We start from the raw sequence: 25,268 nt of genomic DNA, 5'->3' as shown, positions 1-25,268 counted from the left end.
GATAAAGCAGATGCGGGCAGGACCTTTGCAAGAGACAGTAAGAATCACAAGGAAACTTGCAAAAAAATCAGAAGCAGACTGAGAGCCAAGCAAGCGAGAACAAACTTGGAAAATGAAGACTAAAAGCAAAAGGCGAGGCTTTCCCATGACAAATTCCTCACGTTTACCGGGCAGAGCCCCCTCTCTCTCTTTAGGCTGGGGCGATTTTCAAGGCCTGATCCAGATTGCTCTGCTCTCATCTGCAGTTTGTTTGTAAAGGATCAGAATAGCAGCGAGGCTTGTCCTCCCTATCCATTCCCTCCAACGGCCAGAGCCCCTGACAGCAGCTCATGTTTCCCTAAAAGTTATCAGCTTGTCTATTCTTTTTCCTGTTGCTCTTATTCCTGATTTTTTGCTCTATTTTGTCTAAAACTATTTTTAGTTCTTATATTTTTATTCTTTTGGTATTAGGAGGCACTTTTCATGGGTTATTCTGGCCTGCCAGTTTCCTGCTATCCCTGTGTGCTTTTATCTTAGTCAAGAGATGCCAGGGTCTTTCACTTATGGCTGCCTGACGTTTTCTTCTATTCCACCCAGCTTACCCATTCTAGTGATGGCCCTTGGCCAGAGGCCACAGACCCCAGTCTGGTCACTAATTTTCATTAGGGGACCGTGAAGACTGCGACTGCAGAATCCCAGCCAGCTCGGGGAACTGATCTCACACATGGCAGCGTACCGTAAAGCACCCAGTTTCTCCCTGGTACTCTGCTTGGATCGGGCTCTTACGCAGGTCTGAATGCTGCCACGTGTATGGATTTTGTAAGCAGCAGGACCCTTCAAAAACGTTTTTATTTGGAAAGTGTATTTCTCTTATATATTTTTTCCCCAAAGCAAAATAAGCCATTTAGTCTTAGTTTTACCTGGAAATGATAAAACTAAACCTGTGATACTAAGGAAGGCCACAGCATCAATGGGGCAGGCATACATACGTGTTACTTCCTGCAGAAAGTCCAGACAGGGCCGACTAGCTCCGGAAATACTTAACGAAACCGCCAAAGGCGTCTGCCCCTCATAGTTCCTCGTGTTTGTGTCTGCTCCATAGTTATGCAACATCCGCGCACAGAGCACGTCGTCACGCAGGGCAGACAAGTGCAAAGGCGTCTGGCCGTCCTCCAAGCGACCCAAATTAGTGTCCGCTCCCCTCTGGAGGAACATACGGCAATACGAGTGGTTACTTTTGATCACAGCGTAGCGCAGCAGAAAACCATTCTGAATGTCTATGTTGGCATTGTGGTCCAGGAGGATCTTCACGCAGCTGGACCGCTCTCGGATGATGGCCAGCTGGAGCGGGGTGGTGCCTTTGTCGCTCAGGGGATCCACCTCAGCTTTGAACTCCAGCAAGAGGCGGACGAAGGAGTCCCTGCCGTAGTGAGCGGCTACGTGGAGGGGGGTCCAGCCGTCATTGCTTTTGGCGTTGATAATGTCACTTCTGTATTCAGATTCCAGCATTAAGCGTGCAATGCGTGCCCGGCCATGCATGGCCGCATAATGCAGGGCAGTGAAGCCTCCAATTAAGTCCTTGACGGTGGGATCAGCTACAAAGTAAAAAGAAAAACAAAATTTATTCTTACTAGCATACAAAACCCCATTAAAAAAAAAAATCATATTACTGTGCATGTTCTATGAAATTTGGAGGAAAAAGCATTAAGAATACATCATTTAATTCTAACATCTAAAGTGCATTTTATGGAAGAACCTGAAGTGTCAAAAGCTGATATATGATCCAATACGTGAGAGATCAGAGCCCAGATGAAGTCCTGCTTGGGAGAAGGTCATCCTCAATTTTTCTTTATAGAATATCTGACATCAAACTTGGCTCAAAGTGAAAGACTGGGATGACAGAAATCTGCTCCACCTATTTTCTGAGGACCCTGCAGTGTATAATGTGAACATAAAAAGGCCAGGGAACTTGCCTGTGGTTACTGGAGAAGTCTGGGACACAAAAAAGGCAAACCGAATTCTGGTTTTTATTTACATTCAAAACTATGTCTTTCATCCTTTGTTCCTGAACTCTGGAGACCACGATGCCTTTTACTGGACTCCTAGAAAGATCGTGTGGCACATGAGCAGCTCCGTTTCCTTGCGGTGTGGTATAAGGGGTGCGATTCCTTGGCCTTTGACCCCCTGCTCGGCCCTCTCTAGTTCCATGCCTCTTCCCTCTTTTCTGATTTCCCCTGTGCTGCATCTTGGTTCTTAAAAGAAAGCATGTGTCGAAACATCTGCTGCGCAGAATCACGGATGGATTGTGGTCTGGCACGATTCCTTTGTTTTTAGGGTGTAAAATGTCTCCCTGTGGTCTGTAGGATGTCCAAAATACACAAAGTCAATTATTTAAGATTACTTGAGTACATTTTGTTCTTTTAAAGGTGGAAAGCCTTGTTTGCATTAATTATTTGACAGGAATTTGCAAGCCTGAAGTATCCTGCAAGAATCAGGTAAAACGAGCTCCACGGAGCAGGACCCCCACAGGTAGCAGCAGCAGCCCATCTTCTGCCATCTGATCTGCAAGCTCTCCAAACCTCCTTGAACATGTCTCATATCTTGGTGGCAGTGAAGAAGCAGCAATGCTGCAGTCTAGTGAAGGAGTGCAGAGCTCCCAATATCACTCGCATCACCTGTGACCATGAAACGGTCACCGAATCGCCCCTCTGCTCAAACAGCACGAACTGAGCTCTCGCATTATGCGCAATGCAAAAGGCAGCTCTGAATCTGTGCTGCAAAATTTTAAACAAAGCAGTAAGGGGTGAATACCAGGCTTGAGATGGTAGAGTTATTGATCTGCTGTTTTTTAATGTAATTATAAAAAGGGGTAAAAAGATTTTTAAAATAAATATTGTCTTAAGAAAATACTACCAAGCACGACACTGGAACATCACTGCTTAGCTATAAAGCCGTGTTGGCTTTATAAATTAAATATTTATTTATTTTTAATTTTTATATACCGATGTTCCTGTAAAGAATACATATCGCACCGGTTTACAAGGAACTGAACAGTCGCCTCCAGGGCGGAAATACATTAAAACAGTCGCCTCAAGGCAGAATACATTAACACAAGTATACAGGAAAACTATTAAAAGAGAATATTCACATTCACATTAGAAGCAGTGTTTATAAAAACAGGGCACAGAAGTCCCTCAGAAGATTATATTTGTTCCGTTCAATCGACATCGAAGGCTCCTGGAACTAATTTACTCAAGCCACAACGTAATAAGGTGCACTCAGCTGTGCATACTTGTTAATGTGCGGTTGTTTGCACATGTTTGCGTGTACAGCTTTGCTCCTGATTTAACAAGAAGTTTAGTGCACAAAAGTGTGTGCACAAGTTAGCACTCCTCCATGCAAAGCCCATGTTAATCAAGGCATTGGGTATTCCTCCCTGATGCTGGCTGAACTCATTACCCTAATGCTGGAAACATATATCCTGGCCAGAGAGTAGAGTAACGTTCTTGGGACTGAAACTGGAACTCATGGTGCGGAGCTCCTGTACTTGGGATTCATGCACAAAGCACGTCTTTCTGCACACATTTTCGGGGTAGCCTGCTTTTCTAAGCTTACTGCATCGGGAGCTCACTTTTTTTTAGTGCGTCACTAAAGTACATGTGCACTGAAGTTCAGCTCACATTTTATTACATTGGGGGCTCAGTGGTTCTGAAGATGGGAAAATCTGAATACACAAGGAGCCAAAGCTCTGGCGCCACCTGCTGGCAAATCAGTAAAAGGCTACTGGGCTCAGCTTGCAGCAGGAGTCTCGACTGGACATTTCTCTAAAACAAGGGTTCCCAACCTTTCAGCCTCAAAACATTTTGCGGACCCCCCGTGCACTTCTCTTTAATTTTTGCATGATATAACAAAAGAAATTATATGTATTCCAGAATCATTCATAGAGTGTAAAACTTAATATTAAAAAAACGTTTACTGACCAAAACTGAATACCTAGGGAGGGCAATTGCCCAAGCTATTTAAAAATTGCCCTTCTTCACCTCCTACTCCAGCTACAATGGGGAAAAGGAAGGAAGTTCAAAAAAGTGCCAGGTTGGTAACTCCATGAGACCTGGCAGAAAATCAGCACCGGTACCTGCAGACCTGCAATCTAATTTCCAAAGGAAACTCCCTGGACAGTTTCCTTTTAAAAACTCAGGCCACGAAGCCAATAAGACACTAAAACCTGGTAAATCACCGGGCCTCGATTGCTACATACCTAGTTTTACAAACATTTCTCAATAGTGCTGGCACCGGTACTCTTGAAATTCTTTAATTCTTTGAGAACAGGGACCAGCCTGTTGCCACAGGCTAATTCGGCGGGGATCACCATTTTAGTGAAACCAGGTAGTGATCCGGCACTTTGCAGATCTTACCGGCCCATCTCTCTTCTGAATATCGATGTTAAACTATTGGCAAAAATTCTCGCAAATCGTTTGAATTGTTTTATAGCTCAGTTGGTTCATCCCTGGGAGAACAACGGCCGATAATGTCCACAAAATCCTTGATAATATCTGGTATGCGAAAAAACACAAATATACCTACTATAGCACTATCTATCGATGCCGAAAAGGCATTCAATATCGTGCACTGGCCTTACCTTTTTCATACTATGGAAAGAATGGGATTTGGGGCCCCTTATCTCCAATGGCTACGTCAGTTAAAGAGTGCACCTAAGGCGTGCCTTCAGATTAATGGTGGCTTTTCACCTACTTTACGGTGGGCAGGGGGACTAGGCAGGGTTGCCCCTTATCACAGTTGCTGTTCGCCCTCTTCCTCGAACCCTTTGCGATTAGCGTTAGACGCAATGCTGACATCACAGGGTTGACCGTAGGAAGGATCTCCACCAAACTCTCCCTATATGCAGATGATATTTTACTAAACCTGAATCCTCCCTTACACATCCGACTAGCGAAATGAAGGCCTTTAGTAGAGTATCGGGGGTTTAGAGTTACTTGGGAGAAATCAGAGATACTTAATATTACTATCCTACCCTGAGAGGCCACTCATTTACAGGGGATGTTTAAATTTAAGTGGGCAAAAGCACAGATAAAGTACTCAGGAGTACCACGCAGTGCCACCCAGGACTTGCTCTCCATAAACTATACTCCCTTGTGGAACAAATTAACTAAAAAGACATGGAGGAATGGAGCCGGTACCACATTTCTTGGATGGGTCGAATGGCTGTCTTCAAAATGATAATCCTACCAAAACTTCTATACCTATTTCAGACACTACCTATTAAGATCCCCGCACCACAATTAATGCTGTGGCAGAGGACATGCATGGCCTTAATTTGGGCAGAGCGGAGACCAAGGGTGGCTTGGCGGGTTCTTTTCCAACCTAAACCTCAGGGGAGACTTAATGTTCCAGATACTACTGGGCTGCCCAGTTTAAGAGGCTGGAAGACTGGCACAATGCACGGCAGCCCAAGCAATGGGTGCAAATTACTCAGGAAATGCTTGGGCACGCTCAACTTCGTAGTCTTCTGTGGCAGCCCAGAGGGACCTGGCTTGTTGAGCTGGGAACCAAGCTTCCCCTGTCTACCCTCATTTCTCTAGGATTTGTGGCATCAGTATGGGACGGAAGGAATATCATGCTAGCACCAGTCTGTATGTAAATAAAGCGTTTAGACCTGGCTTTGAGAATGTGGCGGCGGCAGGGGATTTGGGCCTGGGAGAATGTCTGGGGACAACGGAAAATGCGTTCTTTTTTAGGCTTACAAGAGTTTGCAATGCCCGAGTCAGCAGCTTACCCTTATGTGCAATTAGCCCATTTTGCACGAGCCAGCATGATTGATATGCATCTCAATTTAGGCATATCTGAATTTGAAAAGGTTTGCAGAAAAGCAAATAGCTCCAAAAAGGTACCAGTTATTAGCACCACGTGACAAACCCACACCAGCCTTTCAGAAGGCCTGGGAGAGGGATATCCAGCTAGAATGGTCACCCGGGAATGGCAGAACATCTTTCAGAACATGGGAAGAGGGTACATTGCCACCTCCCTCCTAGAAAACTCTTACACCGATGGTATCTATACCCTCTTAAATTACACAAAGTCATGCCACAGGTCTCAGATAAATCTTGGCAGGCTTGGGCGGCCGCGGGTACTTTTTTCCATATGTGGTGGGATTGCCCAATTGTTCAGGAGATGTGGCAGGGGGTGTTCCAATGGATGGGGGAAATGATACCGGGCATGGCCGTACCCACGCCAGCCCAGGCGTTCCTGGGTATTAAAATTCCAGGGATCACGGCTGACCATAACTGATTAGCTCATTATATTCTGACAGCCAGCTGATGTGAAATAGCAAAAATGTGGAAGTCTTCAGGGGTACCAACAAAAGGTGGATAAAATATATTTATTATCTAAAATCACAGCCTAAAACACAAAGGTCTCCTTAAATTTGAAAAGAGATGGCAAGCTTATCAGCTATGGAAGTCCTCGCAGGACCAGCAGCCTTAACTAACAATTGGTTATTCAAGCAAGCTTTCCCAGACACATCACAATGACACAAGCCAAAGACACAAACCAAGGATTCCTCATATTCAGCCATTAATCATGCCATTTGTACATAGCAGTTAATTTAATTTATCTGTATACCGTTAACCGTTTATTCTTTCCTATCTCTTCCTCCTTCTCCAAGTTCTTCTACCCTCGTTATTTGTAACTATTCCTTCGGTCACAACAGTTCCTAGTTGATGTATTTAATGCACTCCCGTTTCATGTAAACCAGCAAGATATGTTCTCATGATTGCCGGTATATAAAAACCTTAAATAAATAAATAAAATAAAATTCCAGATGTCTCACTCTTCCAGAGGGTTAAGAATATTTATTATTATTTATTTATTTATAAATTTTTATATACCGCCACTCATCAAAGATATCACGTCGGTGTACAGTGAACAGGAACTTACGCCGGAGCGTTTTACATTTAACAGGTCTGGTCCAAGGCTCTTATTTTTCTCTCCAGTAATGACTGTTTGTAAACCAATATTTGATGTAAGTATGGGAGGCAGGGGGGAGGGGGAGGGTTTGGGAAACCTTAGGAGAGTGAATCATTAAATAGCTTTCGATTCTGCTGCTGCATGGATGGTCTGTTATCCCAGCCAGGATGGCTGTTATGTTACTTTGACATTTTATTAGACTTATTCTGTTGCATCAGTATTTATAACATGTATGGTTCACTGTCTGACCTGTTTTGACTAATAAAAAACTTTAATTACAAAAAAACCAAACAAACTCAGGCCAGTGGGGAAAGCCAGTGCTGTGTACACTGCACCTGATTTGAAGCAGGTGCAAAAGTATGCACGCGGATTTTAAAATTAAATCCCCACATGTACGTTCCCCCCACCGCAGGCACTTTCACTCTCAGCCGTATTGAAATGGAAATCTGTGCCTACTTTGGAACACTGGCGGGCTCAGATCCATTCAGTTACTTTAATTGAAGAGTTAACAACTCTTCATCTTTCAGCATAAATGTTATCTAAGAAGATTTGGGATCCTTACTGGAAATGCTATCATTCTATGTAACCAGAGGGGGACAATATTTTGGGGTTGCACTTTGTTTGCAACTGCTGGAGACCTGTGTATGACAAACAGGCCTTGCCTGTATATTCTGCCTTTGTTTAAATAAAAATTTAACACAAAAAAAAAAAAAAAAATAGATGTGAACCGGTTTTGGGAGGGAGGCTTTTGAACCTGCATGCTCCGTCCATTTGCAATCAGCACTAAAGCAGCCGAATGCATCAGCAGGGGACACTACCTCCTTGGGACAGCATAGCTAGCATGCAGCTGTGGATGTCCTGAAATTCAGACCTGCTACTGGGTACTTCTAGGACCAGCTCGAGGAACAGTGGCCTAGAGTAATGCCGCTGCATACCGACCAGGAGACCAGCACATTATATAACCCTGGTTTACCCCGACCAGGAGGCACCAACGCGCAAGTCAGCTCTGTTTCTATTCTGAGAAATGGAGAATTTTACCACCTTTGCTGTTTCATTTTACTTGCTAGACAAGGGAAAATAAATAAACCCAGTGGCGAAACAACATTTGTTCCTGCAGTATTTTTGTGAGATGTTCCCAAAAATAGTTCTTGTAGACCAAAACAAGACTGCTCGTCCTCTATCAGTTGAAAATAGAGAGTCATTGGGACTAAAAACAGGGTTTATATAGCACATTACGGGATCTGGTGCAGACTGAGGTGGAAGCAGGGAGAAATTCTCCTAAAATCATTTTTTAGAAGGAGACCAAAAGGGTGTAACCAATGGTATTTTCTATTTTCCTTACGAAGATATGCAGTAATTTCCTTAAGTTCTAGATGACTCTGCAGTCTCGCTCTGGAGAGGTCTGCGTAGACGGAGATTTCTTGGTTTGCCCAGACCCATACACCGGTTCTTGTCTGGCTGCGGTGGCAATTTTTTCTTTTATGGCGTAGCTTTGAAAGCAGGCGACCACATCTCTCGGGCTGTTGCTGTTAAATCAGCCCAAGCGACCGGTGTGCTCTATCAATTTTTAATTTCAGGTGTATCGCTCGCAGCATCGCTGTTGTGGGCATTAAGAATAAAATGATACAGTCTCCTCACGGTCTCAGCACATTCTCCGATGTTTCCTCGACACCTCGGAATCGTAGGTTATTTCTACGAGTCCTGTTTTCCAGGTCCGCAAGTTTTTCCATTGAGGAGCTGTTGTCATCTTGCAAAGAAGCACATACGTCTTGCAAATTCTTGTTCATCTCTTCCTGACAGTCCAGCCGCGTGTCAAGCTCGTCTACGCAGTGGCATAAAGAGGACATTTCCTCTCATTTCTGCCATGCTTTGCAGCTGCTCTCGCTGTTTTGTTTTTTTTTAAATCTTTTCACAGCTCGCAAAACCAATCTCTAAATTCCTCTCTAGTTGGTAGCTCTGCGGCAGCTGAGGATGTCGTATCGGTGGAATCTAGGCCTAGTTCGACTTCTCCAGGTCTATCCGCGTCACCATCCTCTTCATCCGGTGCCTCGTTTTTTTTCAATAAGAGAAATGGCAAAAAAACAAAACAAAAAAAAAAACAAAAAACCGATTTTCGCTTCGCAGCCATAGCCACTTCTTATACCGCATAGGTAGCCAAAAAGAGGGGATACAGATAAAGCTTGGAGAATGAGGAGCTTCGCAATTAGGCTGCTGCCACCATCGGTGACGTCACTTCCTCCCCCCAAAATAATTTTTTAAAAGCTTGCACTCCAACCCCAGCAGGTGTGACAGGCGAAGCAGCAGCCACATGGTTACAATGGAGGATTCAGGAGAAGTCCTAGGACATTACATCCAAAAGCAACTTTGCCACCAACTCTGTGTGACCCTGAATAAATCATTATCTCCCCAAGCCTCAGTTCTAATCCCAGCTCTGTCAATGACTGTGCATGACTCTGGGCAAGTCATTCTGTCCCTAGGTCACAGTTTCATTTTCTGAACTGCCAATATCCTCCCTGCTCCTGGGGCCTTTCAGCTCAATTGAAACCAGGGCTGTGATTTGGCCCCATCAGCTCCACTCACAATTACTCAGGGATGATCCCCTATTGCATCATCCGTCCTCAGATGGAGACCATGAGATACCAGGGCTCCTTCCAGAACCTACAATCATGAGCCCTGAATCTGGCCACCAGGAGTCCCCATTGCACAATGACTATGGCACCCTATCACCCCAGAGACTGAACACGATTTCTTTTGCATCCCCAGTCACAGTCAGTGTAGGGAGCCCAGCTTCCTTCACATGGAAATGCACAGCACTCCCACTGAGGCGGCTCTCCCTGGGCCTCAGTTCTAATCCCAGCTCTGCCACATATCTTTTAGTTTAATCCCCACCCCTAAAAAAAAAAACCCCAAACACAAAACAAAAAAACCCAACTAAATAAATAAAAACAACCCCTTCCCCCCCCAAAAATAAAACTGGACAAAAAAAAAAAGCTATCCCAGTGCAAACCCACCTTGGATATGATCAATACGGGTAGTAATGAAGCCAAATTATACTTTGTGCAATGGGCTGCTATTAGTGTTTTAAATAAAACATTCTGACAGCAGAATAAACAACAGAGGGACAGAGTCCACTCAGAATTAGGCAGAAACAAATGCCCTCCAGCACACCCTCTGCTGGCTTCCGTTCAGTACCCAAAGCCAAAGCCTATTTCCAGACCTAGCCAGACAGCTCCCTTCTGAAATAGGAAATCTGGTCAGGAGCCCTGCAGAACTCACCGCCATGTTCCAGGAACACTCGGACACATCGCTCCTTGCCTCTGGCAGCAGAGAAGTGGAGAAGGGTCCAGCCGTTGGCATCCCGGCCGTTGGGGGAGTAGCCCTGCTCCAGCATCTTGCGCACGGTGTGCACGTCCCCCGCCGCCACGGCTGCCTGAATCTGCAGCTCCTCCTGCAGCTCAGGGTTCCTGCGACAGTGGTGGTGGAGCATCCTCGCAGCTTCTGCTTCCTCACCAGGGGTTCATGAGGGGAGGCCTTTAAAGAGAGAGAGCACAAGCATCAAACAGGACAGAAACTGCAGACAGAGCATCACTAAGGCAATTCACTCTATTTAACGAGAATACCTTAAGTGGGCGGCCATTTGCTTACAGAGGAGAGAATGGCTTTAGAAGGGTAGGCTTTGCTCTGTACTGCAAAAAAGGTCCTCTGGTCCAATGGAGGTCAATGGTATCTTCTGATATGCCTTTCAGACCCTCCCTGCCACCACCCGCTCCCAAAAAACATGTTGAAGATGTCTGCCCACAGATTGTGCATCCACGTGCAACACGGCCTGGAACCCAGAAAGTGGTCCCAAATAGCAAAAGAAAGATTATTCTTAAAGATTTTTGGGCTTATTTTAAATGGTACATTTTTAAGGGAATTTCATATAAGTAGGCATTAGTTGGATAAACACCAGACATTTTGTAATCATAGATCTCTCAGGTTTCTTTAACAGTTCAAAAATATGCTAAAACATCAAAACTGAAAGACAGGTGCAGCAAAGCCTCTTTAAAATGTAAAATAATCCCTAAAAGAAATTAACTTAAAAATATTTTTATAAAGTCTAAACACCTTCTGGGAACATACCTATGGTTCAATAATTGCCACATCGCCTCTCCTTGAGTTATACTGAGCACTAGCTTCCAGTGGGGGGTTTTTTTTCCCCTCATGTGGGTAGTTCGGCCTGGATTTTCCTTATTGTTCTTTGGTCATCAGTGGTCTCAATGAGATTTCACATTTACTGGCATTAACTGAAGTGAGGGAAGCCATTCCGTCAGCCCAAAATGTCACTAGATTGCAGTGCTCCCCCTGTACAAAAATATACCTGTGGGGGAAGAGCAAGTGCCAGGCTCACTGACAAGGTCTAAGCAGCACCGTGGCAGAAAGAGAACCCCAAATCACTTTACTGTTTTCTCGTCCGCAGGAGAAACGGCACCCTCATCTATAGCAGGACAGCCTTTCAACATCTGGGCTAGCTATGTTGCAACCAGGCTGAGGCTTTTTAATTCATTTCAATTAATCGCCTCACAAAAAGCTCTAAGATGTTTATTTTATTTCCTTTCAAACTGTATAAGCCACTTCTTCCCACTGGGCTACAGTTCGACTATATATACAAACAGTACACCAACATCATAAGCCACACATGAAACATTATACAAAGGCCTTTAGGAAGAGGCAGACTAAGCCATAAAGAAGGTCCTGCACACGGAAAGGCTGTCTGCTTCATTTCCTCTTGTCTAAGCTTTAGAACCATCAGTAGCTGTGAAGAGCAGAGGATCCGATTTGGTCGATAACCGGAGCCGACAGCTGTGAGATACCGTGGAGCCCAATCACGGAGAATGCACCTTGAAATCAAGCCTATGAAGTACCTGGGCCTCTGAGGGCAGGCTGCGTGTCCTCAAACTGGTAATCACCCGGAACCAGTGAATTTCTTACTTTGATAACCGGAGCTGACAGCTGGGCTCCACAGTATCTCACAATCACGGAGAATGGACCTTGAAATCAAGCCTATGAAGTACCTGGGCCTCTGAGGGCAGGCTGCGTGTCCTCAAACTGGTAATCACCCGGAACCAGTGAATTTCTTACTTTGATAACCGGAGATGACAGCTGGGCTCCACAGTATCTCACAATCACGGAGAATGCACCTTGAAATCAAGCCTATGAAGTACCTGGGCCTCTGAGGGCAGGCTGCGTGTCCTCAAACTGGTAATCACCCGGAACCAGTGAATTTCTTACTTTGGGAGGCCAGTCAAAGGAGAGTTGCAGTAATCTATGCGCTTTGCAACAAGCAACTACACAAAAGTAGAGAGGTCATCTTTGTCTAAATAAGGATGAAGATAGCGTATAAAAACTGATTCCCACTGTTGTGCTAATACACTTGCCCATTGTTAATGCAGAATCAAACCATACTCCAGTGCTTGCAGAACTGGAACAGGAGCCGATGGCTATCCAATTGCCAATGTGGATATTTTAAACATAAAAGTTCTGTCTTCATATTATGATTCAATATTAATTTGTTGTGGGACAGACAATGCTCAATGTTCTGTAGACAGAGATGCACTTGCACTTCAAATTCCAGACGACTCGTGCCTAATGGACAGTAAATGTGTATGTCTTCTGCATATGTAATATACGAAAGACCCCATGATTCAATCAATGTGACAAGATGAGCCAGATAAATAAATATTGAAGGTAACAAAAATTAGCACCAATATTATTCAATAAGATAATACAATGACAGGTGCCACAATTACACATAAAAACAGATACATGTTATTATTAAATTATTAATCAAAACTAACACTAAATCATAAACACAAAATACAAAAAAATCCCCCACCTATGCAGGCACTATCACAATAATCCCTATAGACCCTCCCCTTAAAAACAGCAAAACCAACCCAAAGGGGTTGATGGGGGATTTTTTGTATTTTGTGTATATGATTTATTGTTTAACTAACAATTCAATAATACAATTTCTGTTTTATATGTAATTGTGGCACCTGTCATCATATTATCTTGCCAGAAAATATTGAACAATAAAGCCGTTGGGTTCAGTGTAGGGAGGAGAAGACCCAGGCAAACTCTTAAAACTTGATTCCAATATCCTCTAGACTCATTAACTTCAGTTCATGATCTATGGTATGAAAGGCTGCCAACAGACCTAATGAAATCAGAATACATTCTTTTCCAAGGTCCAAATTACTTCTAAGCTCATTAGCCTTTGCAACAGGGCAGGCTCCGTATTATACTTTTGGCGGAAGCCTCTAGGAATTCAGATAACTGCCTTTCTACTACTTGCTCAATTACATTTCCCCATAAAAATGAGATGGGAGATAGTCCAGGAAACTGAGTCCCAAGAAGCCTTTTTTTTTTATGATAGGAAAAATTACTGCTTTCTTAAACTGAGTGGGGAATGTACCTTCTTCTACTGAGCCATTAAAGAAGCAGCTAGATAAGGGATCCAGCTGCCCCTTTTGATTTTTAAGTCTGTAATGGTTATGCTGCAATATCTGAATTTGTTGCATTTTGACTGTACATCGTACAATTTTTTTTTTCAACATTAAAATTGTGACAACTGAAAACTCCCTACTGATAAATGCTGCTTCCAGATGTCTAAAGAACACCATAGATACAACTAACAGAAGGGATAGTGATATCCTTAACTAAGAAAATTCACCAACTTTGGACAAATGCCCTCATGTTGAAAGGTATCCAGAGCTTAAGCTACTAAATCAATTTTAAAGCAATTGATCATAAAAGTTAAGGCTTGAATGAAAAGAAACATTGTCAAAATCGCTTTCTAAAAGTTTTCTTGTATAAGAGCATCAGAGGAATGGAACAGCAATGGTGAAAGCTTAGTAGTGCAAAATCCTCATAATGCATTTTAATAGTGATGGGTTTTATCAGTTCATTTAAAGCAGCTATAATTTTATACTGGCGCTTTCATCGGGTCTGATGGAATAGAAGGTGATAAATTGGGCTTCACGTTTTATTCCACGCGTGACGTTTTTGGCTTTCCATGGTATGAGAAGGGCCTTTTAGCAGCTCTGACAACATCAAATATCTTTTTTTTGTTTGAGTTTAGTTATTGATCAATGGCTGAAAGAGTTTCTGAGTAAGATTTTTCATTGCACTCCGTGTGACGACCCGTCACTGTATGCATGTAAATACGATCAATAGCTGGGTGAGCTTGTAGGCGACGGCATTGAGGCATCTTACTGCTTTTTCAGTTGGACACAGGCATCAACTGAGTAAGAGACTTTTTTTTTTTTTGTCAGGGGACTCTCTTCAGAACTTAAAAAAAAAGTTTTTTATATCAATATCACAGCAAACATGTACACAGTTAATATACATATATGAATAACGTAACGCTGATTTACTACTCTTCAATTTCTCAATCAGGACTCCTTCTTTTCTCAGTGCTGCTGCTACTACCACCATAATTTTGGTGAAGGTTCTGGGAACGGTAGCTAGTCCAAAGGGTAGCGCTCAAAATTGGTAATGATTGCCCAGTATCACAAAGCGCAGGACACGCTGGTGGTCCTGATGGACCCGGATGCGAAGGTAGGCTTTGGATAAGTCCAGGGAGGTTAAGGATTCTCCCAGTTGTACTGCCATTATCACCACATGGAAACCCTACACTCCGTGCATCTCTGTCTACACTTCAGGTAACGGTTGACGGCCTTGAGGTCCAGGATGGGCCGGAATGTTCCTTCTTTCTTGGGAACGATAAAATAGATGGAATAGTGACCAGTATTTTGTTGAGACGTAGGCACCGGAGTTATTGCCTTCAGGCTGAGTAGTCTTGCTAGTGTGGTTTCTACTGCCAGTCTCTTGGAGTGGGAGTGGCACGGTGATCCCATAAATTTGTCTGGGGGGATGCTTTGGAATTCCAGGGCATACCCCTCTCGAATGATAGTTAGGACCCACTTGTCTGATGGTACTTCGACCCATCTTTGGTAGAAGAGGGTAAGTCTGCCCCCTATGTCTTCTTCCTGTGGATGGGTCTGCGTCTTCTCATTGTGGGGCATGGCCGGAGCCTGCCCCTGAGCTTGACCCTTTCTTAATGTCCTTGTTCTGAAAGGACTGAAACTTTCCTGAAGTACGAGATGCTTGGGACTGTGTGTTCCTGTAAGGTTTAAAAATGCTGCAATCCTCTACCCTTGGCTCTTCGGGGGGAGGAGCGCCGATATGTTCTTTTGCTCCTGTCCTCAGGTAATCGGGGTCCTGGGGATTCGCCCCATTTGTTGTCTAACTTCTCCAGTTCGCTTCCGAACAGGAGAGATCCTTTAAAAGGCATTTGTGAGATTCACCTTGGAAGTCATGTCAGCCGACCAGTTTCGGAGCCATAATTGTCTTCTGGCCGCCACTGCAGCGGCGACACCCCTGGATGATCTGCGCACGAGGTCAGCGGTAGCATCAGTGAGGAAGGAGACTGCAGGTTCCATTGCTTCTCCGGGTGTGGTAGCGTCTCTGGAGAGGATCAAACAGGAACGTGCCTCCGCTAGTTCCTACTGTCCTGTATCTAGGGTGTACTGGCTCAGGAATTCTGCTTGACATTTGTCTTTCCGTGCTATGTGCACTGATGATAGACCTATGAGATTTGCTTCTGCTCAAGTCATCATATATTTTGTCTCCCTTGCTTTTTGAGGACTTCTGGTGCCCCTGTCTGTTCACATGGACAACGCCACAGCTGTAGCCTAACAATCTCACGGCCCTTCCCTTTAACTCTAGAAATCAGCTTAGAGCCAGTCTGATCATTTGGATTTTTAGACTCTTCTCATTAGGCTGGCATCTGCCATAACTGTGATCCAATTCAGGGCAACCAGGTCTATCCCCTTGTTCAGAATGGGTTTGTTCAGCCACCACTGTAGGCTGTACCTGGTCTCTTTCAGTAAGGGAAGCCTTTTCTCATAGTCCTGTTTGGGGGGGACCACCGGGACAGAAGCACGCCTTGTAAAGAATATATATGGGCCCTGGCCCAGGGTACTAAGTCTATGGCCACTGCTATTGACCCTAGCACTCGAAGATAAGCCCTGTCTCTGAGTGAGCTGACCACTAGCAATTGTGCCATCTGCAACCTGGTGATTCTCTCTAGTGCCATAGTCCCTTCCTAGACTTGTATCAAACCAGGCTCCCAGATAGACCAGAGATTGTGAGGATGCGTCTAACTCTTGGATCTGTTTGCCATCCAGCCTAAGGCTTCTAGTAGCTGTTGTACTCTTGTAGACCACCTGCTTTGCTGCACTGATTTGGCTCAGATTAGTCAATCCTCCAGATAAAAGTGGACCAGGATCCCTTCTCTGTGCAGTAAGGCTGCCACCACAATCATTACATCTTGGTAAGTGTCTGTGGTGTTGTAGCCAGCTCAAAAAGCATGGCCTGGAATTGATAGTAATTCCCTAACACTGTGAATCTCAAGAACTTCTGATGATCTTCCCTGATTGGGATACATAGATCCGCCTCTGCTAGATCTAGAAAGGTGAGGAATTCTCCCATCTTCCCTGCCTTTATCACTGATTTTAGTGTTTTCATTTAGAAATGTGGAACACGCAATGCCCTGTCTCTGCTTCAGGAACTAAGACTACTGCCTCCAACTGAATCAGACGATCCACTGTTATTACATCGGCAGCCCTCTTGGTACTACAGCTGCATGGGGCCAGGACAGAGGACTCTGGGATCAGGGCAGCCAATCTGAGAGCAAATCCTTCTTGGATTATCTTGAGGACCCATTTGTCCTAGGTAATTCAGACCTTCACCTCATAAAATTGTATTAACTAGCCACCTAGAGTGGATGTGCTCATTTCAAACTTGTGGATTCCAAGATGCTTCAAGAGCTCCTTTCTCGGCTGCCTCTCTATCTCCCTCAAAATGGCACTCCTACCTGGATATTTGGTCTACTAGGCCTAAACTGCCTCAGATCCTTGGTCTGGTTACAGAAATTTCTGGTGTACTCCTGAACCTGTCTTCTGTGACTCAGACTCTCCCAAGTCCCTCATTAACTTTTCCAACTCTTCCTTGAACAGCAAATGACCCTTAAAGGGTAATCTGCTCAGGCGAGATTTGGATGCTGAGTCTGAGGCCCAGTGCCTCAGCCATAACAAATCTAAGCATCACTGATATAGACAATTGTTTGGCCGAAGTCCTGATTATATCCTAGAGAGTATCTGCAAGAAAGGCCTTGCCTAACTCAAATCTGGAGGCCTTTCTGCCCAAAGAATCCCATGCTTCAACATTCACTTGTCCTTGCTGGTCCCACCTTATCAGTGCTCTAGCCATATACCGCCACACACACACACACCCCTACCTGTAGGGACAAGCTGGCTATCACAAAGGACCTCTTCAATTCTGATTCAATCTTACAGACCTGTGTGTCCTTTAGGGCCAAGCCTCCTTCCACCAGAATAATGGTTCTTCTGGAAATTGTGCCTACTAGAGCATCTACTGAATCGGGTACAACCGTCTTCCTGGAGCTTAGCAATGTATCTGGCACATCCCATTCTGCCATGATCATTTTCTGTATGACTGTATGCAAGGAAAGGCTCTGTGGGGCTTTATAATCCCTGATAGAATAGGATCCCCTTGTTGTACCTTTTCCTGACAGTTGCATGGACTGTATAACCTTAGAGATAAGGGCTCCAAGTTTCTCTTTCCTAAACAGCCTTAAGGCCGCATCTCCCCCCGCTTCCGAGTCCACCTCATCTTCTTCTGACTCTGCTATTGAGTCCTGAGATTCTCTCAGCTTGTCCTAGGGGCCACCGTGGACCCCGGGAATACGGGAACTGTCCAGGGGAAGCTCCTCCTAATTCTATACTGCACCTTTTTGCCAACAGATCCTGATCTTGAACAGAATCCTGAGGTCCACCAAGGGTAGAAGAACTCCCGGGTCCCAAATGCAGGTTCCCCTTTGGTCCCCTCATGTCACAGTAAGCTTTGTGCATGAGGAGGACAAATTCCAGGAAGACATCTTTGCTCCCTGCTGCATTCTTGCAGCCCCAGCGGTTTATACAGTTTTGCTTTTGTTTTGTTTTTTTAATAGAGGGCTTAATACTCAGCTTCAACCATCATCGTAACATTTCTGTGTCCCAGCAAGAAGGTCAGTTGGCAGGGCATTAATATCCCCTCCTTCCGCCCTATGTTATTGTACAGAGCCTCAGCCACAAAGGGACCATCCTCGACTCAAGCCTTCGATCTGATCTGAGCCAAAAGGCCTTGGAGTCTGTCCCCTTCCCTCCACCATGGGTGGCACTGCCCTTGGACCCGTGCAATGGTAACACTGCATGGATAAGATGGCAGCATGTGCAGTTTGGAATGGGAGGTTTAATACTCCCAGTTTTGGGTCCCATGCGATCACGGGGCATGGTTTAACTCTCCTTTATTGTAAAGATTCGCAATTCTAGACTAAAGGCTGCGAAGAGTCTGTCCTTGGCTCACAGTTTTGAACTTGCACTTGGGTCATTCCATGTCAAGTGGACCAGTGGTCCCCACTCGACCATCTCTGATTTTGCTGAAAATTTATAAGGATGTACATGTATGTTTGAAACTAGGTTCTGTAAAGTTTTAGGGCCAGATATCAAATACTTGGGGCACTGTTGCCCTTTCACTGGAGGTCCCACCAAGCCCGCGGCTTCAGCTACGAGGATTTTGCAAACTTTGGCACATAGCCATTATAGAAATATAGTGGCTATGATGCTGAAATTGGACATACTAGCTCAACTTTTGCTGGTGAACACGAAAAAATTAGTACCAGCAATCACAAAACAACATGTCGGTCTTAATTTAGTGTCAAAGTGGCTTAAAAATCACGCGACATGACATTTAAGCCATACTTTGACCAAGTATAACTCAAAACCAAACACCACTAGTAACTGGTGCTTTACCCTGTATACCAAACAGCTACATGACTTTGCATTGCTGCAATATCAGGGTCAAAGCATATGTATTTGTGGAGATATTCACACCCACATATGATGAAAAACGTTTAATGATCAAATCTGACCTATTTTTAAGATCAATTATCCCAAAAAGGGTACCCCTCAAATCTATTTATTTTGATATCAGTGGAAAGAGCAAAGTATTCTCTACAAGGATCATCATTTTCTTTTTTGGAGTCTCTCAGTTTAAGAAAAGAAAAATGCCACTGAACATGGCGTTTTTTAATCATATGCAATGAATGGTAACTGCACTATTTAAACCCTTGCGTTGGTCCATGGTGGTTATACCACTACCAATTCCCTAAGAATTGGTATTATAATCCTATTAAGAATTGTAATAATGCCAAGTCTTTTGAGAATTGGCAGCCCCATCGCCTAGGGGCCACGCCCGATAGCCGTGCAAGGCCAGCCACGGGCGGTCTCTTTATCGCAGGTTCCGAAGCCTGAGGGTGGGTGTCTTAGCCTAGGATCCCAAGCCTAATATTGGGTTTCTCACAGGACAAGCAGGATGGTTGTCCTCACAAATGGGTGACATCGAGGATGGAGCCCACCACGGAAAACTTCTGTCAAAGTTTAACAGAACTTTGACTGGCCCCTACTGGGCATGCCCAGCAAGGCACTGACCCTGCAGCCAGCAGGGGTCTCCCTTCAGTTTTCTTTTTTCCGCGCAGCAGTTGCCAGGCGGTGAAAGGAGCTCTCTAACCACGTTCCTGACAGGAATTTGGAAATTAATTTCTGAAGAATTCCAGACCACTTAGACTGAACTTTATGGCTTGTGAACCAACAAAAGATACCCAATATTAGGCTTGGGATCCTAGGCTAAGACACCCACCCTCAGGCTTCGGAACCTGCGATAAAGAGACCGCCCGTGGCTGGCCTTGCACGGCTATCGGGCGTGGCCCCTAGGCGATGGGGCTGCCAATTCTCAAAAGACTTGGCATTATTACAATTCTTAATAGGATTATAATACCAATTCTTAGGGAATTGGTAGTGGTATAACCACCATGGACCAACGCAAGGGTTTAAATAGTGCAGTTACCATTCATTGCATATGATTAAAAAACGCCATGTTCAGTGGCATTTTTCTTTTCTTAAACTGAGAGACTCCAAAAAAGAAAATGATGATCCTTGTAGAGAAAAATTTGCTCTTTCCACTGATATCAAAATAAATAGATTTGAGGGGTACCCTTTTTGAGATATTTGACCTTGAAAATAGGTCAGATTTGATCATTAAACGTTTTTCATCATATGTGGGTGTGAATATCTCCACAAATACATATGCTTTGACCGTGATATTGCAGCAATGCAAAGTCATGTAGCTGTTTGGTATACAGGGTAAAGCACCAGTTACTAGTGGTGTTTGGTTTTGAGTTATACTTGGTCAAAGTATGGCTTAAATGTCATGTCGCGTGATTTTTAAGCCACTTTGACACTAAATTAAGACCGACATGTTTTGTGATTGCTGGTACTAATTTTTTCGTGTTCACCAGCAAAAGTTGAGCTAGTATGTCCAATTTCAGCATCATAGCCACTATATTTCTATAATGGCTATGTGCCAAAGTTTGCAAAATCCTCGTAGCTGAAGCCGCGGGCTTGGTGGGACCTCCAGTGAAAGGGCAACAGTGACACAGGTATTTAAGATCTGGAGCTAAAACTTTACAGAACCTCGTTTCAAACATACATGTACATCCTTATAAATTTTCAGCAAAATCGGAGATGGTCGAGTGGGGACGATTTTAAAAACTGGTCCACTTGATGTGGAATGTCCCACTTGAATCTTAGCCAAAAGGAGAAGCCAGGTGCTATGTACATAATAAATGGTATTAATGCTCAAAGTCCATACATAATGTTCTGCACATTAAGAGCAAATCCCTGCTGGCAGGACTGACAACCACCACTCCAGTCACAGCCTCCTCTTCCTGCCCTTCTCCATACCCCAGATAAACATGGTAACTGCTATGCACACCTGTCTCTTGGGATGCTAAAGGAGCTCAGAGAGGAGCTGGCAGGTCTGCTGAAGGATCCAGTAGTACCGCAAGATTTGAGAAGTGTAGTTGTGATCCCGCTTCACAAAAGTAGCAGCAGAGAGGAGGCTGGAAACTACAGGCTGGTTAGCCCCACCTCGTCAGGGTGTGAAAATTAATGGAGACTCTGCTGAAGGAAAGGATACAATCCAGTGGGCTGCAAGATCCAAAACAACATGGGGTTACCAGAAGGCGGCCAATCTGATTGGGTGACTAGAGAATTATCAAGGGTGAGTACTTTATGTAGTTTACTTGGATTCTCACAAAAGCTTTTGATCCTCTCTTGCTTAGGAGTGGGTCCCAAGATTGTGGGATGGACTAGAAACTGGTTGACGGACAGAAAGCAGCAGGCAGTGGTAAAAGAAAACACTCTGAGGAGAGAAAGGCGATTAGTGGAGTGCCTCAGGGAACAGTTCTGGGGCTAACTCTCGTCAATATCTTTGTAAGCAATATTGCAGAGGGGTTAGAAAGAAAAGTCTGTCTTTGTGTGGATGACACTAAGATCTGCAATAGAGTGGACAACCCTGAAGAAGTAGAGAGAAGGAGAAGTGATCGAAGAAAGTTTGAGGAGTGGCTGAAGATTTGACAGCTGGGATTCGATGTCAAGAAGGGCAGAGTGATGTATTTGAGGTGCAGAAATCCAAAGCAGCTGTACTTAATGAGTGTTGAGAGACTGATGTCCATGGACCAGGAGACACACCTCAGGGTGACAATGTCAAATGATCTGAAGCAATGTGACAAGCTGGTGATTTAAACTAGAAAGATGCTGGGTTGCATAGAGGAATAACCAACAGGAAGAAGGAGGTGATAATGCCCCTGTTCAGGTCGTTGGTAAGGCCTTACCTAGAGTACTGTGTTCCATTCTGGAGTCGATATCTCAAAAAGGATAGAGATAGCTAGAAGCATTCCAGAGAAAAGCAACTAAAATGGTGTGTGCTCTGCACCAAAAGACTCACAAAATAAGATTTGAGGACTTAAATATGCCTACCTTAGAGGACAGGAGAGTTAGGGGGATATGATACAGACTTTTAAATACCAGAAAGGTATTAATAATGCACAGGAATCAAACCTTTTCCAATGGAAAGAACCTGTAGGACTAGAGGTCATGATATGAAGCTCCAAGAGGAAGACTCAGGAACAAAAATCAGGAAACACGTTTTCATTGAAAGGGTGGTGAATGCCTGGAATGCCTTCCCAGAAGAGGTGGTGAGAACAAGAACAGTAACAGAATTCAAAAGGGCATGGGATACAAACAAGTGTAATATTTCTGCATAGGGGCAACCTGCAAGGAGCAGCAGTTACAACCCTAAACTGAAGACATAGGGTAACCTTCACAAATCCTACACAGCTTGCTGATCAACTGGATGGACCTTTTTGGTCTTTATCTGATGTCATTTATTATCTAAGGAGCGTTATTGTGAAATCACAATAACGCTCCTTAGATAATAAATGACATCAGATAAAGACCAAAAAGCCTTACTGCACAGAGAAGGGATCCTGGTCCACTTTTATCTGGAAGATTGACTAATCTGAGCCAAATCAGTGCAGCAAAGCAGGTGGTCTACAAGAGTACAACAGCTACTAGAAGCCTTAGGCTGGATGGCAAAATTATGGTGGTAGTGGTGGTAGTGAAATCACAGTAGCCATACCTGTAATGCCTTACTGCAGAATTATTTCTCATCCAAAATTGACTAACCAGGGCTTTGAATCTAGAAACTGTGCAGTCCAACCCCAGGGGCTCTGCTGCTATCCCCTAGCACTTGACCCTGCGAGTGACTTTGGATGGCTTTCAGTGCTTTAAAGTGAAATATACTTGGGTGCACGCAAATCTTCTAGGGAAGCGCATATGGTATCTTTCTTCTTTGGAATTAAAATGGTGGGCACCCTGTCCCTGCTCCTTTTAGGAAGAACAGGGGATCAGTTCTGGATATACAGAGACACACTATTTGAAACAAAGCTGGATTTCTGTTTTCTCAGTATTCCTTCAAGAAAACCAAACACCAAAACGTGGCCCCTAAATTAGCAAAAGGTTTATTAAGGACTACAAATGCTCTGAATGTTTAGGGAGAAGCACATCTAAATTTCTCTTTACTCATTCTTTAACACACAACTGTGAAGTTCTCCTTTCCTTAGAAGTTCATAGCCCACATCTAGCTGACAAACATTGTGATGCAAATCAGTCATGAGCCTAAGATCTATCATCATCACCCTTCACCCTCAACCACCTCTTCCTAACATCCTGTGCACCTCTTTCCACTCACCAAGAGGCAAAGTGCTGACTGACCTTTGCTGGACTCAGTCCAACGTTTCCTAGATCATGTCTTCCTCCAGAGCTTCTTTTCTAGTTTGCTACATCTCCTCTTACATGACTCAGCATATAGCTCTCAAAAAACATTCATCCTATTCAATTTGGACATACAATGCCATGGATGCACTGGAATGGAGTAACAGAAACTGGAGGTGACCTGGCAGAAGCAGAAAGAGCTCCATATATGGTTGGGCTGACTCGAGGGAGTCCGATCACTGACATGGACTCCTATCCTTGAAAGCTCATAAAACAAACTAACCAACTTATTGAGGTATCTATTTATTTTCTGCTTGATATAAAAGGATACCACTGCCTCTGTCATTTCTACTACTACAGACTAACATCTACCCTTCTGGAAGATTTCGGTCATCATTCTGTCTGAACAGCAAATGAAATAAGCAGGTTTCAATAAATGGCAAGTGGATCATTTTGGATTTTACTGGAGAGGAATACTAGTTTTGTAATGGCTTTTCCACTAATCATTTTTTTACAGCAATCTTCCTTTGCAGCTTCCCCAACCACACAGAACCCTCTTTAGAACAGGGAACTTCCTCACACTACTCATCCTACATGAGATGTGCTAATTCTCTCTTCCAGTGATGCACCACTTTGAAAAATAAGTCATATCATGCTCTTGTTAATTAGAAATCTGCACAAACAACTCCAAAAAGAAAATATACAGCACAAAAAATGTGTAATGGACTGCATGTCAAGAACATAAAATATAATGGATGAGTATTAAGTATAAATATTGCCAAATAGTGGGAAATAGTGAAGCAAACAGCAAGCTCATGGACAACACTGAAGCCTCTCTCATAACTAAAATTCACACTGAAAACCAGCTTTAATGCCTCAGTGTTCTTGTTGTAGAGGTACTCAGTTAAAACATTTATTCTAACTCTGTACCAAACCAATTGCCAGCAATGAGTGCATTGAGGAAAGCTACTGTAAAAGCATGTAGACCAAACAAATGTCTTTCTTGCTCTGGAAACATCTTTACCATATGAGACAACTCTTTTGGAAGCAAAAATAAACTTTTAGTCATGCTGGGCCCTATTCCACAACATGTCTTTCCTCTTATATGATGCCTCTGAAGAAAGTTTGGGGTTAACAGGGCCCTAAGCAAGGTCATGTAATTACAGTGCAAAATCTCAAATGCAGATATAAAGGATTACCCATGATTTATTGTTTCCCTGGTTACATCAAAGCATATACAGCATGGACAGCAGCAGTGCAAACTTCCCAAGGTTAGTCATTTATCTATCTAGTTTTATATACCGTCATTCGGTTTCACCATCATAACGGTTAACAAGTAATGTGCCATAACCCTGTTCTGGAGGTAGCCGATCTTAAAGAGAAATTCAGTCCTCGTGCTTGTATGTTCTCTGCTGAGACTATCAACAGGTGTGCCAAGTTAGTGCCAAATTCTGTTGATGACTTTTTAGTAGCGTGGACAACAATACACTGGGAATTGCCCTAAGACCACAACTTATTTTGCCTATGCCAAACAGCTTTCAAACAATAATAATCTTCCGGCACTAGCAATATTAAAGGATTTGTTTTCGAAAAGCTAGCAGAGCCTTGAGAGGCTGAACACGAGGTTTCACAGTTTAGACCCCTGAGGAAGGAACATTGTCAATGTTCGATCAGGCCTTGATTTGAGCACTGAAGTAGTCATCGACATGCTCGGAGTTTTTCTCCAGGTGCAATACTTTTTGGGATATGTTCTAACAGATACGTACAAAATTTAGTTAAAAGATAATTAAAGGTTTTTATATGAAAAAAAATTGTTTTTCTAATGAAACAAGACATTTTCTAAGAATAAATATTAAAGGTTACTTTTTGATAAGTTGGGAACTGATAATGTTACCTGCAGTGCTTTCAAAATGATAATTTGTAGCCCATTGCAAGCAAGAGACTATGGATTAAGCTTCTAAACTCGTTTATGATCAGTTACCATTTCCCAAAAAATGTGTATTTCAATTGTGTGCCCCTTGGTTT

General features: G+C 43.7%; 1 protein-coding gene across 1 annotated transcript in view; it reads right to left on the bottom strand.

Moving 5' to 3' along the window:
• Positions 1-25,268, bottom strand: part of ASB7 (ankyrin repeat and SOCS box containing 7) — a 45,404-nt gene that overhangs the window by 18,803 nt on the left and 1,333 nt on the right. Inside the window, exons 3-4 of the mRNA XM_029575059.1 lie at positions 10,240-10,494; positions 969-1,574 (exon numbers count right to left, since the gene is read on the bottom strand). Of these exons, the coding sequence (XP_029430919.1) occupies positions 969-1,574; positions 10,240-10,450 (817 nt within the window). The 5' untranslated portion in view covers positions 10,451-10,494. The remainder of the gene's footprint in view (positions 1-968; positions 1,575-10,239; positions 10,495-25,268) is intronic.

Source organism: Rhinatrema bivittatum, chromosome 13 (assembly GCF_901001135.1).
Source record: "Rhinatrema bivittatum chromosome 13, aRhiBiv1.1, whole genome shotgun sequence".
In the NCBI taxonomy this organism is placed as follows: Eukaryota; Metazoa; Chordata; class Amphibia; order Gymnophiona; family Rhinatrematidae; genus Rhinatrema; species Rhinatrema bivittatum.
Note: the sequence above shows the minus strand (reverse complement) of the source record. Positions and strands in the feature narration are given on the sequence as shown.